Below are 15,046 nucleotides of genomic sequence, written 5' to 3' on the forward strand. Positions count from 1 at the left end.
TTATTAATAACGTTTGATCCTGAAGTCCGATTGAGGTGATTTTTTTATGGATCTGTTCGTCTTAATCCCCTCTTGCTATCTGTACGGTTGGATCATTCCGATCCAGCCTACATTGATAGATAAATATTAATTCCTAAATGGGGGTAAAATGGTGATTTTTACCATATAACCTAAGTATAAAAGCTAAATTTTGAGAGGGGGAGCTCATTCTTGATGGTGCTCTATCCCAGCTGCAAGACAAAGAGGAGCTCTAGCTTGGATCAACCTATCTGGTACCTTTTTCTTGTTTGTATTTGAACTTTTAGTGTATTTTGGATGATGTTTTAGTGAAATTTCTTCTTCATTCTTCTTGATCTTGGTCCGAACTTATAAATCGCTAGGCTTGAGCGAAATGTACAAGCCCTTACTGATATTGAGAGGAGAGAATGAGAGATTTACCTAGCTATTCCAAGTGCACATTAAAAACTATAAAAAAAGACTTAAATTTCTATGAGATTAAATTTCCCTTTTTATTATCAAATTTACAAAACTTACAAAACCAACCCAACTCAAATCTAAATTTCCTTCGCAATTTCTCTAATTGACCCCTTGGACCCTTTTCTTTGGATCAAAGAAGTCAATTTAGAGCTCCCTATTTCTTCTATTCATCTCATCTCTTCTACACCCCTTTCTAAATTTATCTTCTAATTAGGGTGGTTTGATCCTCATTGAAGATCAAATTCACTCTAATTAGGGTTAAACTACCAAGAAAACCATCAAATTGAATTCCTTACTAGCTTCCCTTGGACGACACTCGTACTTATCGCTATACATCTTAAGTAGAGTTTTTATAAATTTTATTGCATAAGCCAAAATTCACAACGACAAGGGCTAAAAACTGTATAATTATCACCCTTGTTAATTATGGTAAGATCGTAGTATAGTGATCGCAAGTCTTTAAAGGTGTATTCTATATATTCTTTTTCAATGAATAATCGAGATTGACATCAAATTATGAGGCTATAATTGAACTATTGGATCATACTTATATGATAATCATGATTTATCATGCGGCTATTGATATGGAGACACTGAGGATTAATGGTGGGTGTTCTGTGGAGAAAGAATTCACTTAATTTATCTGAATGAATTAAGGGTAATGCATACTTTCTGTGGGGGGTTTCTTGCACTTTAAAAACAAGTTTCATATCATTTTACTTGTTTTCATGAAAATATTTACACTTTTCCTTGACTTGTCTAAGCATAATTGTGTTCCTTGTCACTTGTTTATCCTTGTTTATGTGGGGATCTATGTGAGTTTTAAGGTTATGGTTCATCAAACAACCTACAACTGATCTTGGCAAGATAACTTCCAAAGCCCTCTTATAACCCTAACTTCATACCTTTCTTCAGGTTAGTTAGGAGTTGGGTACTTCTCAAATTTTCACTTCTAATTATCTCCATCATAGCTTCCCAGGTAACCTTTATTTATATTGTGTAACCCCTGTGAACTGCAAAAGGGAGCTCACTTTCTTACTTGACCAACCTTATTCTGGATTGGAAGACTGAGTCCTAGTGTCTCATGGGTTAGCCTTACCCATACCTTCACACCTTTGAGTTCCCCAACATGTTTTCAAGACATCTCACGAAAACATGGTCAACACCTTTACCTTTTAACTCTGGCTGATGAGGGCATTCACTTTTCAAGTCTTTCTGTCTTGTTAATTTTAAAAATGATATCATAATGATATTCACTTCTATTTTGAAACTATATTCCAATCTTTTATCTTTATAATCTTAACCTGATTCTCTGTTCAGTCCTCCATTTGAACCACATATCACTCCATGAAATATGATAGTCAACTCCTTTTGATTTTGTTAGTAAGCAATTTAATATTCATGGAGGGAGATATTTGGATTACTCCTCCTTATCAGAGGTCTGATTCACAGTCACTAATCATAATCTCCTCTTCTGTTTTCTTTCCTAATTCATCTCATATTATCCCTTTGTCTTTATACCCCAGTTTTCAAAAAAAAGCAAAAATAAATAAATAATAAATAATATCAAGAGGTTTTATCAAGAGACTGAGTTTCTTCTCTTTATCTTTGCCTTCATTTTTTAACGAGTTTTTGTTGATCAGTATCATATTAATCCTAAGTTTGAGATGACACTAATGAAAGGAGAAAATCCAAGGGAGGACCCTCTTCCTACTTCTATCTCCCAAAATCTTCTAAAGTCTTGAAGAGTGTTTACCCAAAGTAGTTCGTCCATGCCACTCATTACACTATTGCCCTTGAGTTTATCCTCGCCATACCTACCTCACTCCAGCACATATCAAACTGGTTCACACTAGTAGGCCTTCACCAATCTTTCAAGAGAAGTCAATGACACACTACCACTCCACCTAAGCGTAAAGTGGGTGTGGAAGATCAAGCTGGAGTCATGATCAGGACAAGAGTATCTAAATGCCATCGGATAGAGTTAAAGACAATGATTAGAGGAGAAATGAGAGGAAGTGCATGGTTTTGGTGGGGATGGAAGCATTTTGGGGAGTGAAACTTCTAATGGTTAAGGAAGCTATCAAACTGGGATTGCTTCGTGGGGTAAACAAGGAATCTGTGGTTTCTAACTGCACAACCCATCATTCAAGCAAATATGAGGGAGAGAAGAATACCACATGATTTGGCATGTCAAGAAATACAAAAATACCATTGCAAGGGACGAGCAATGATCTAAGTGTGGGTGTATATGATAACATGCAATTTATAGTATTACTTTCATGCATATTGCATTTTTATTTGCACTTAAATGATCATAATTCCATATTCTCCAGAATTTTATGATTTTTACTGATTTTTATGGATATTTATATAAATTATTTAGTGGAGAACATGAAGAAAAAGGATCTAAAACTGCTATCGGTAGTTTTGCAGGTGTAAATCTCCTATTTTATTAAAGTTTTTGGTATTTTAACATGTTTTGGAAGATCAGAGCGGTTTTAGCAATTTTCTAGGTGAAATAGGAGCGGAGGAATGTATATCTAAATATTTCTAGGGCATCGTCCAAAGAGAGAAAAATTAAGAGAGAGAGAGAGAGAGAGAGAGAGATATTGAAAGAGAAAGAGAAAGAGAGAGAGAAAAATTAAAAGAGAAAGAGAGAGAGGGACAGCGAAGGAGGAGAGAGTGAGAGGGCGAGAGAGAGATAGAAATTAAAAGAGAAAGAGAAAGAGAAAAAGAAAGAGAAAGAAGGGCAAATAAAGAGAAGAGAGATAGATAGAAAGATAGATATACAGATAGATATATAGATCCATACATAGATATATATATAGATAGATAGATATAGATAAGTTTGATATAATATATATATAGAGAGAGAAAGAGAGGGAAAGAGAGAGGTAGAGAGAGAGAGAAAGAGGGAAAGAGAGAGAGAGAGATAGAGAAAGAGACGGAGAGAGAGAGAGAGAGAGAGATAGAGAAAGAGACGGAGAGAGAGAGGGAGAGATAGAGAAAGAGACAGAGAGAGAGGGAGAGACAGAGAGAGAGAGAAAGAGAGGGAGACAGAGAGAGGAAGAGACACAAACAGACAGACACAGAGAGAGAGAGAGAGATAAAGAGAGGGAGAGAGAGAGGGAGAGAAAAAGAGAGGGAGAGAGATAGAGAGACAGAGAGAGAAGGAGAGAGAGACACATAGAGAGAGAGAGGGATGGAGAGAGGGAGACAAAGAGACAGGGAGAGATCGGTTCCAGTCAGATTTCATGATAACTTACAAACATTAGAATTATATATCACCAAAAAAGTAATTAAATTGGCCCTGTTCATACGGTAGTATACAATATAATATACGAAAGTCTTTGGCATATTTTGTTCCTGCGAAGGGTGTTTATTATTAGTTGATTAATTTCTGCCACAATATTGAATGCTGGTCTAATTAAATTAAGTTTGTATTTTTACGTTTGAATGGGCCAATATGTATTTATTCCAACAGAAGATGGTTAAAAGTGAAAATAAATCATTCACCTATGTAACAGATATTAGTCACGGAAACTGAGTAAATGCATAGTTTGAGGTAGCATGGATTCGTGTTAATCAAAATGTAATAGTTGGTGGAAACTCTAGGCAGTTAAACCTCCATAATTTCAATGTCGTAACTTTATGCACTGTTATTTTTTTCTATTTAGAGTTAGAATCTAATATTTATTACATATTTTAATATTCAATGTCATTATCCCTCATTATTTTAAGTAAACATTGATCCTTCATTGATTAGTTTTAAAAAGTTCTTTTAATCTTCTAATTTTAGGTAGTATTATCAAAAAAAGCTTTCAATTGGGAAGATTCTGAAATAAATCTCAATGACAAATATAACAATAAATGGTGAAGTTAAGAATATCATCATTTTCAGTGAATCCCATAGGTTCTTCACATGCATATGAGATATTTCTTGATTTTATAATATCAATTACAATAAATAATGAATACTGTTTACTTTCCTAATGTTTGTGAGTTTTGATTCATATAAAGAATACATTTTAGCTAATCGAAAGTATCTCCTAATCATTCCAGAGGCGTTATCGATTCCATTTGAAATGATCATTTAGAATAGCACAAATGGATCATTCAAAAAGAGATTCATCAACAAACAGATATTAATTCTCTAGGATCCTTAAGTCAAACAGAATGACCAGAAATAGAATCAGATCAATTTCCGAAATGGCTTTTTATATGCTGATAATTTATTATGTGCTTCTAGAGAAAATCTGGAATATTCTTATCCAACTCTCCCCAGGTCACACTGCTGATCACATTGTATACACATTTTAAAGAATATTTTGTATAAACTAAAACAAGGATAAATTTGAATATATTAAAGACAATATTAATCTAAACCCTTTCATTTTATTCTACAAGTAAATAGCTCTTAGTAACTGAATGACTTATCATGTTTAAATTCATTTAAGTCAAATAGATGTATCACTACTAAATATGTTCAAATTTCATGTTCTATGAACTCATGGATATTAATCTAGAATGATATTATGGAGTTTGGAATGGTACAGAAAAATAAACCATGAGAAGTTGAAAGTTAAGAAGAATCAAGTGCATTTGATTTAGCACATAAGGGGTCAGTGATGGATGTCATGTAGCCATCAAGCCAATCACACATGTACCACATTTTGGGTTTAATGGAAAAAAATAATATTCATTTCATCACCATGCAATGACTATAATGATGTCCAATAATACATGAAATGGTTTGGTGAATTATGACGAGATGATAACACAGTGATCACTGTCCTTTTAAACATGGATTCTGAACATTTCTATTCAATGGACACTCAAGAGAGACATCAAGACATCCGGTGAGAGTAATACTATCGGATCCTACTTATATGATAAGTATGGTTGATCATTGATAAGCTGAGTTTTACAGATAATCTATCTAATTTTTATGGTACTTCTATGTCTGATAATAGAATATGAACATTAGTTTACTTCCTTCTTCAATCAAGACAAGAGCTAGTGCATTTTGCCTTAGCCGAAGCGATTTAGGAGAGCACAAATCAAGATCAATTAAGATGTAAACTAAAAATTAAATAAAATACTAGGTTAATAGCTGGTCCAAGGAGAGCTCCCCGCTGAATACAGACTGTGGTCAAGCATCCAAGAATGAAAACAAAAGAGAGAAAAATAGGATTTTATACCTAGGGTAAAGGGGTGAGACAACTCCACCTTTTCCCTTAAGTATTATTTAATTAGGGGCTCCTCTCATCAATCCATCTGCACGGATGGAAAGAGTATGCAATGAAGAACTAGTCTTCAAAATTTGAGCTCAATCCGATGGTTGGACTTTCAGATACTAATGTTTGAATGTAGAGCGATCTAAGGCGTTTGATCCTTTTGGCCGTATCTCTCTACAAAATTTGCAATTGCTCTCTCTCTCTTTGTCTTTATTTTTCCTTTCTCTTTCTCTCTTTCTCCTTCTCTCTCTTTCTCTATTGCTCTATCTATCTGTCTATATATCTGTTTCTCTCGCACTGTCTTCTCTTTCTCTTTCTTTTCTCTTTCTCCCTCTCTCTCTCTTGCATTATCTATCTGTCTACATATTTCTGTTTCTCCCTCTCCCCCTCTCTCTCTTGAGCTATCTATCTGTCTACATATTTCTCTCTTTCTCCCTCTCTCTCTCTTGCGCTATCTATCTGTCTGCATATTTCTCTCTTTCTCCCTCTCTCTCTTGCAATATCTATCTATCTACATATATCTCTCTTTCTCCCTCTCTCTTTCTTGCGATATCTATCTATCTACATATATCTCTCTTTCTCCCTCTCTCTCTCTTGCGCTATCTATCTGTCTACATAGTTCTCTCTTTCTCCCGCTCTCTCTTTCTCTTTCTCTCTTGCTCTATCTTTCTGTCTACATATTTCTCTATTTCCCCCTCTCTCTCATGCACTATCTATCTGTCTTCATATTTCTCTCTTGCTACCTCTCTCTCTTGCGCTATCTATCGGTCTACATATTTCTCTCTTACTGCCTCTCTCTCTTGCGCTATCTATCGGTCTACATATTTCTCTCTTACTGCCTCTCTCTATCTTGCGCTATCTATCTGTCTGCATATTTCTCTCTCTCTCCCTCTCTCTCTCTCTCTCTCTCTCTCTCTCTCTCTCTCTCTCTCTCTCTCTCTCTCTCTCTCTCTCTCTCTCTCTCTCTCTCTCTCTCTCTCTCTCTCTCTCTCTCTCTCTCTCTCTCTCTCTCTCTCTCTCTCTCTCTCTCTCTCTCTCTCTCTCTCTCTCTCTCTCTCTCTCTCTCTCTCTCTCTCTCTCTCTCTCTCTCTCTCTCTCTCTCTCTCTCTCTCTCTCTCTCTCTCTCTCTCTCTCTCTCTCTCTCTCTCTCTCTCTCTCTCTCTCTCTCTCTCTCTCTCTCTCTCTCTCTCTCTCTCTCTCTCTCTCTCTCTCTCTCTCTCTCTCTCTCTCTCTCTCTCTCTCTCTCTCTCTCTCTCTCTCTCTCTCTCTCTCTCTCTCTCTCTCTCTCTCTCTCTCTCTCCCCCTCCCTCTCTCTCTCTCTCTCTCTCTCTCTCTCTCTCTCTCTCTCTCTCTCTCTCTCTCTCTCTCTCTCTCTCTCTCTCTCTCTCTCTCTCTCTTTATCTATCTATATGTATATATGTCTGTGTAGTTCTCTCTTTCTCCTGCTCTCTCTTGCTCCATCTATTTCTCGCTCTCTCCCTCTCTCTCTCACACACACACACTATCTATTTGTCTATCTATTTATCTTTGGATTTGTCTGTCCATCTATCTACCTATTTATCTTTCTATCCATATATTCATATATACTCAATAAACTCAATATATGTGTTTAATAAACTAAATTCCTAAAAAATAATGCGTAGGTTCAAGATCTTTATTAGCAAAATCCGAATGTAAAAATTGAACAATGTGAGAAATGTTAACTTCATTTGGTCCCATAACAAGGATATCATCAATGTATATTAAACTAAAAAGAGGTTCTGGTTTCAGATTATAAAACAAAGAGGTACCTGTCTTGGACACTATAAAACCAAGAGTATGTAATTTAGAAGAAAGTTTTGTAAACCAAGCATGTGGTGATTGTTTTAGACCATACAAAGATTTTTTTAATCGACGTACATGATTTGGAAAATGTTTATCCTTAAAACCAGGGGGTTGTTCCATGAATATTTTTTCATGTAAATCCCCATGAAGGAATGCATTTGACACTTCAAGTTGATGTGTAAACCACTTATTACTAACTGCTAAGGAAAGCATTAGACGAATAGTTGTGTGTTTAATAACGGGACTAAAAGTTTCATTGAAGTCAAAACCCGCTTGTTGATTATAGCCTTTAGCAACCAATGTAGCTTTATATTTGTCTATATCACCAGTGGATTTATATTTTAACTTATAAACCCACTTGCAACCGATTACATGAAGATTGGGATTTCGTGGGGCGAGATCCCAAGTATCATTTTGAATAAGAGCATTATACTTGAATGCCATTGCCTGCATCCAGTTTTCAATTTTTGAGGCAATGGTGAAGGAGGTTGGCTCCGAAATAATGTATTTAGAAACATTCGAACACTGAGGAATTTGATATCTAATCAAGCAAGAAAAATATTCCTTCAAGGGAATAGGATCTAATTGTGAATTGATATTCATTCCTTGTCGATAAATATCCTGAAGAGGTTTGATTTTTACTTTAACATTTGAATCGGGAGTTTGATCAAATGTGGATATAATTCCTGGAAATTTGGAAATAATAGTATGGGGATAACATTGTGAAATTTTTTTTTTAGAGATAACGCCAGTTTGTTTGATTCAGAACAATCATGATCATGTATAGGATCATATTTAGATTGTGAATCAGGGACAGCCACGGCCTTATTTCCAACGGAATGGGAAAAAGGAAACGTGGAAGAGAACATGGGATTATTTGATTTTATGTTGGAATGTGGAGAGGCTCCCAAAATTTCTGCGGTTGAATTTTTTTCAAAAGGAAAAGAATTCTCATAAAACACAACATGATGTTTACCTGTTTGGAGCGAAAAACATCTATAGCCCGCATGCATTGAGCTATATCCCACGAAGACGCAAGTTTCTGATATATCTTCAAGTTTATTGTTAGTGTAAGGTCTCAAATATGGGTAACACAAACATCCAAAAGTTCTCAGAAAGCTATAATTAGGCTTATTTTTAAAAATAACTTCATATGGAGATTTATTTTGTAAGACTGGTGTAATCATTCTACTAAAAATAAACACAGAAGTATCAACTGCTTCATCCCAAAAATATTTAGGCATATGAGCTTGTTTCAATAATGAAAGAGACGTTTCTATAATGTGACGATGCTTCCTTTCTGCTGTGCCCTTTTTCTCATGAGTATAAGGACAAGCAACTCGATGAATGATCCCATGTTGTTTGAGAAACAAATTCAATGATTGGAACTCTCCTCCCCAATTCGACTCTAGATATTTAATTTTAAGAGGATAAAGCCACGTGTATTTACTGAAATCATCTATGAAAACAACATTATAAGGGTACCCAGATTTTGATAAAACTGGTGAAGGCCCCCATGAATCCGAATGTATTACTTCCAAAAACTGAGTGGACATATGAGAAGTGGGATTAAAAGGCAACTTATGCGATTTAGCTAAATTGCAAGACTCACATATAAAAAAAATTTCATTGGTGAAACGGGTAATCCAAACTTATTTATTGTAGAAACTAAAGTCTGAAGTTGAGGATGCCCAAGTCTGGCATGCCAGATGTGCGATGGCGCCTTTTCTCTAAGAAAAGCAGCCTTTGCAGTTATGGGAGAGTCAAGATAGTAAAGCCCATCTTTAACTCTCCCTTTGAGCAGTACTTCATGAGTTGCTTTGTCCTTCATAAGGCAATAGAAATCATGAAATTCAATAAAAATATTGTTATCTCGTGTAAATTTATGTACGGAGAGCAAATTTTTGGTAATTTCTGGCACATGTAAAATATCTTTCAAGTAAAGTATTTGATTTGAAGTAGAAATTTTTGAGGAAACAACAGATAAAATTCTCATACATGTTCCATCACCTATATGCAATTGGTCACTTTGCTGATAAGGAGTTGGCTGGACCAGTGTATTTTTGCTTGCAGTGACATGGTGTGTTGCACCACTGTCAAGATACCACCCTTGATGCTCGGATGTGGCAATATAGACTTGTCTCAGAGGATTTTGAGGTATAGAGCTTTGGAATTCTGGACACTCTCTGGCTCGATGCCCAAATTATGCACAGACCTGACATCGATGTTGAAACCTCTGATTCCTTCCTCTACCTCTTCCTCGTCCTTGAAAATAATTTCTGGATTGGTTGTAATTTCTTGAATTGTATCCTTGCTGACTCCTTTGTGTCTGTAGATTGTTGGCCATTGGAGGGAAAGAGCTCTTTTCCTCCTCTTGTTCAACACTTAAAAATGCATCATGAGCCGTCAGGTTAGTAATGGTTTCATCAAATTTCAGATGTCCAAGATTTGCATTGACGCTAACAACAAATTAGGTATAAGCTGATCCTAATCCTCTCAAGAAGGTGTATGTAACAAATGACTCCGAGACTGAATTACCCATTTGTTCAAGAGACTCTATAACATCCTTTAAATGCTGAATATAAATTGACCGTGCACCTTTCTTTCTTTCTTGATTCCAGCCAGCAAACGTACTCTCCAGCAAACGTAGTCTCGTGAGGATCTTGCCTTGTTGATGTATGGTAGCACGGATTCAGAGATTGCTTGGTGGAGGAACCCCAAGACTTGCTGGTCTATTCTCCACCACTTATTGAACTCTGGATTCTCTACTATATTCCCGTTCGCATCTGCAATTGAAATTGGAGGTGAAACTCCTTCAACAAACTTCATTAAATCATGCCCGTGCAAAATTGGGATGATTGATCCCTTCCACATCTGATAGTTGTTGCTGCTCAATCTCGGATGGATTGAAATTCCTGGAGGGATGGCAACTGGGACTTGTCCTGCAGTTGCGGCACTAATTTCTGCGGTGGATCCAACAGGCGTGACAGTGGTAGAATTTTTCATTGCAAACTTGATCCCTGCTTTCGCGCTCTAGTACCATGAAAAATGTTTAGATCTTGCTACAAGAAGAAGAATAGAAGAAAGAGAAGGGAAGAACAAGAGAGAGAGAGAGAAAGAGCACACACAGGAATACTTTGGGATCGTTGCATTTCCCTTGTTTATATCAGAATATTGGTTGGCAATTTATACAGTATATAGATAGCTAAAGATAGTAGCTACTATAACGTATATATCCGTTGTAACGATTTACAAGCGATATATAAATTTGAATTATGGTTTTAAATCTTGACCATTATAACGTTTGGGTGAACCGATCACAACCGTTGATCAGTGCCGTGGACCCACCTATATCACGGAGATATGAGATCTAATCCTGACCGTATATTCCTATCTATGTTTAACTCAATCTATGTTTATTCCTATCTATGTTTGAAATTATATGTCATCCTAACATTCTAACCTCAAACGAGTGTAATTATATAAACTCTTTTTATTACTACTCTAGTCTTGATCTCTACTTTTCTCCCCATTCAGGCAAATCCAGCGGTAACCTACAATCTTTTAATTTAGTAAACATATCATAAAACTCAGTTAACTCCATAATTTTTCCACATCGCCCACCGGTTGGAATCTTTTTTCATCCCGTCGATGTCAGCAATGATGACATCAGGAATACTGAAATCATGAAATAGATTTCTATGCCTCGGTGATATTTCTACACAACCTTAAATTTTCCCAAATTAGGCAAGAGCTCATTTTTCCTATATTTATTGGCGGATGCTAACCGCAGAGGAAAAGAGTCGGAGACTGATAGAAAGAGAGAGAAAGAAGAAGCAGAGAGAGAGGCGAGCATGGCCAGAAGAAGCTTTGTGTTTGACAAGTGGCCTCTTCTTTATCTTCTGTCAGGCATCCTGGCCGTTACTGGAGCCTTCCTATTGGCAGTGGCAGAGGAAGGGGAGCTCAGTTCAGCAACCCAAGCTCTCTCTCCTCTTGCCAAGATCTTACAATGGAGGACCCAACTAAGGAAAGAATCCCCCGAAGAAGGCCCGCACTTGGCCGCGGCAGCGGCGCTCTGCTTCATCGCCGCCGCCGTATCCAGCGCCGGCGGCGTCGGCGGTGGCTCTCTCTTCCTCCCCATACTTAACCTCTTCGCCGGAATCGACCTGAAAAGAGCGTCAAAATTCTCTGCCTTCATGGTCGCCGGGAACGCTCTTTCCAACGTTGTGTACAGCGTCTTCACCAGCGGGGGAGGAGGGCATGAGATAGACTACGATATCGCTCTTCTATCCGAGCCTTGCATGTTGCTGGGAGTTACCGTGGGGGTCATCTGCAACGTGGCGTTCCCTGAGTGGCTGGTGACTCTGCTGTTCACCTTCGTTCTTTCGGTTTCTACCTTTAAAATTTGCAAGGCTGGGGCGAGGCGGTGGAAGGAGGAGACGGAGTGGATGAAGGGGAAGGGTGCGGGTAGAGCAGAGCGCGTTGAGGATGGAAGAGATGAAGTGGCGGAGCCTCTGCTGGAGAAGATGGAAAGAGAGGGAGAGACTACGAGGCTAGTACAGTTGAAGAAGATGGGGGTCTTGGTCATGATTTGGCTTTGTTTCTTTCTGCTGCAGTCCCTCAGACAAGATACCGAAGGAAGGGTAAGTTCTTCTGACAACCAGATTTTTTTTAGGTTTCTTATTTGCAATAATTACAGAGAAGAGTATGTGGAAGTTCTCTCTTATTTTTGCTAAATCACCTGTTTTTCTAGACATCCCCAAATATCTAATTTTCCATTTTTTGTTGTAATTTGTCAATTTTGCTCACCGTTTTCTTCAACTTTCACACTTATTACCCAGAACCACCAACTCATACCTTGGAAATATTCATGTCCCTCCATTTTTACATGCTTCCTTGTTCGTTGCTCTTTGTCTGATATGATTTTGCTGGGGCCCATTTGGACGAGTCATCTCGATCTGACTGCCTAAATTTATCACAACTCGTCAGCCTCTTCCAGTAGTCTTTATGTGGCCTCTTCCAGATGTCTATCCTCATTTCTGGGCCAGTTTTCCTTCACCCCGTTGAATCTGAAACGAACGGCTCTAGCTTCATCTTCACTGGGGCTAATCTGCTATAAAAACTTGACTTTCGCACGTGCAAACCCTCGCCTCTGGGTAGCCAGAAATCGTTAAATATAAAATATTCCTTTTATCAGGGAAATGTTCATTACTTCCTCTGGAATCTAGAGCTACTGAGAGAACCACCACAGATCATAAAACATATATTTTTAGGAAAAAACAACACTTACGATTTATTAACTTCTCTGTGTTAGTATGATTCTTGACGCTTACCTGGTGTGACTATCTATGCAATGCATCTTAGTCTCATGCTTTAATATATGCAGGGTGTGGTTAAGATAAAGAGATGTGGGATTCAGTACTGGCTCATCACCTTGTTCCAAGCACCAGTTGCCCTTCTTTTCACTACATACATCGTTTATGTAATGAACAGGCAACGAAAAAGGAGGGCCAGCGAGGATGCTTCCAAGGTTGGATCACTAAATCATTCCCTATTTATTGATATTTAAGTCTAATTTTATGTTAAAGGAATTTATATCTATCATATTTCCCTTATTGTTTTAACAACATCACCCAATATGTTTGAAAGTATGAATTCAGTGATTTTCGGACAGCGGAGAAATCATTTTTTTCTGTGTGCTGTTGATCAGATGGTGATTGATAATCTACCCAAGATTATATTTCCTGTCGCCGCACTTGTGGCTGGCGTTCTAGGAGGGCTCTTTGGCATTGGTGGTGGGCTTCTGACAAACCCTGTCCTCCTACAGATTGGCGTTCCCCCTCAGGTGAACTATTTTAACATAATACAAAGAAAACTTCCAAATCATCTCTTATTAAAACCCAACTACCCGACAAGCTTCTCAGTATCAAATCGTCGTGTGGGGATTTTGTTATATGTTTATGTGATAGCAACAACGCAAGGAAGGGATTCTATAAATATAACCCCTATCGTTATCTATAACACCGCTGGGCACATAAGCAGTGACTGGAACCCATTTTTTAATGAAATATATAATCGAACAACATTTGGAACTTTAAAGAAACAGTTTAGTCTAGATACGTATTAATCGGGATCCTGGGTTCTTAGACTTCCCTGGAACAGAGTTTTTTTCACGAGTACAACCGATCTTGACTGCGGATATAAGACACAATTCTGAATCATGTACAGATACTGAAATATACTATCCGCTGCTTTGAAGAAACACTTTATCCCGGAGATGTGTAAATCAGGAAACTGAAGTGTTATTCAAATGATATTTCGTTAACTTCTTATATTTGATTGGTGGGCAGACGGCGGCAGCGACGAGCTGCTTCATGGTGTTATTCTCTTCGTCAATGTCGGCAGTGCAGTATTTGATGATGGGAATGAAGGAGATAAGGCAGGCCCTGATCATGGGTGCAGGGTGCGGTATAAGCTCCTTGGTGGGAGTCGTCCTCATCGAAAAAGCTATCAGAAAGTACAGACGAGCTTCGCTCGTTATCTTCACGCTTGGGACAGTGATGGCGCTCAGCTCCATCTCCGTTACTGGCTTCGGACTTATCGACATATGGAAAGATTATGTGGATGGCAAAAGCCTCGGATTCAAACTCCCCTGCTGAAGTGTCTTCCTATTGTGTTTAATTGTCGTGTTTTTCTTTTTTTTTTTTGGTTTCCTGTTTCCTTCTTGTGGTTCGGTGTCCTTGTTCAAGTGTGGTGTATGTCCTGATTCAGTGTGATGGTTCTAAAGGAATTTCTTGCATTGTTTGCCCGAGGATGAATCAATTAATTATTGAAAGATAGGGAGAATGCCAGAATTCATTTAGGTAGGTTAATCGTCAAGGGCTCTCTTTTTAGGCTGTAGGTACGAACTTGCTTAACATCTTAAGACTAATTGGGGCTCAGAAAAGTTCAACATTAGTTGTGGCCCAAGGACTGAACCCAATTTATTGGCAAAGGAGAAACTTAATCTTTTTGAAGCCATTTGAAGTTATTCCAACATATTGATAATGATAAACTTAGCCCTAAAGAATTAATATTTGAATCCCTGACAATAAAAATGTCTAATTCCGTAATATTTCAATTATAAAACACTATTAAGATTAATCTGGTAGCTTATAACCTGCAATAATACATTATGTTTCCTTTAAAGGACTCAAAACTCAACTCTACGACTTCGAGTAATTGTGACATTTCTCTCCATAGCGTGCGAGGTGAATTCGGCCAACGTTCCTGGCTAGGTTCATGAATTGGACGGGCAGCTACTGGCTAAAACTCCAGCCATATACCGTCAATTCTATCACTTTCGCACCCCGGGCGCGGACAGCCGACAGGGAAAGGCTTCTGGACCAAATGATAATTTCAAGTATAGGAGACGGGAGGCTAGTATCGCTCAGGTACATTAAATAAGGTGAGGTGAATCTGGACAAAGTTTGCGTTTAGATTCATCCACGTATCCAAAAAATATT

General features: G+C 37.8%; 1 protein-coding gene across 1 annotated transcript; it reads left to right on the forward strand.

The window, feature by feature from the left end:
* Positions 1 to 11,337: 11,337 nt before the first annotated feature.
* LOC144704744 (sulfite exporter TauE/SafE family protein 5-like) lies at positions 11,338 to 14,349 on the forward strand. Its single transcript, XM_078577270.1, has 4 exons — positions 11,338 to 12,184; positions 12,928 to 13,071; positions 13,252 to 13,386; positions 13,892 to 14,349. Exons 1-4 carry the CDS (start codon positions 11,396 to 11,398, stop codon positions 14,198 to 14,200), a joined length of 1,377 nt encoding a protein of 458 aa, XP_078433396.1. The 5' UTR covers positions 11,338 to 11,395; the 3' UTR covers positions 14,201 to 14,349.
* The last annotated feature ends 697 nt before the right edge of the window (positions 14,350 to 15,046 follow it).

The sequence above is a fragment of the Wolffia australiana genome, chromosome 6 (assembly GCF_029677425.1).
Source record: "Wolffia australiana isolate 7733 chromosome 6, ASM2967742v1".
NCBI lineage: Eukaryota > Viridiplantae > Streptophyta > Magnoliopsida > Alismatales > Araceae > Wolffia > Wolffia australiana.

What these genes read in the sequence shown, in the direction of transcription:
- LOC144704744 (XM_078577270.1), top strand. Translation starts at nt 11,396, where the DNA reads ATGGCCAGAAGAAGCTTTGTGTTTGACAAGTGGCCTCTTCTTTATCTT. An exon ending in GACAAGATACCGAAGGAAGG is followed by an intron (nt 12,185 to 12,927) that starts GTAAGTTCTTCT and finishes TAATATATGCAG; the next exon opens with GGTGTGGTTAAGATAAAGAG. An exon ending in CCAGCGAGGATGCTTCCAAG is followed by an intron (nt 13,072 to 13,251) that starts GTTGGATCACTA and finishes GCTGTTGATCAG; the next exon opens with ATGGTGATTGATAATCTACC.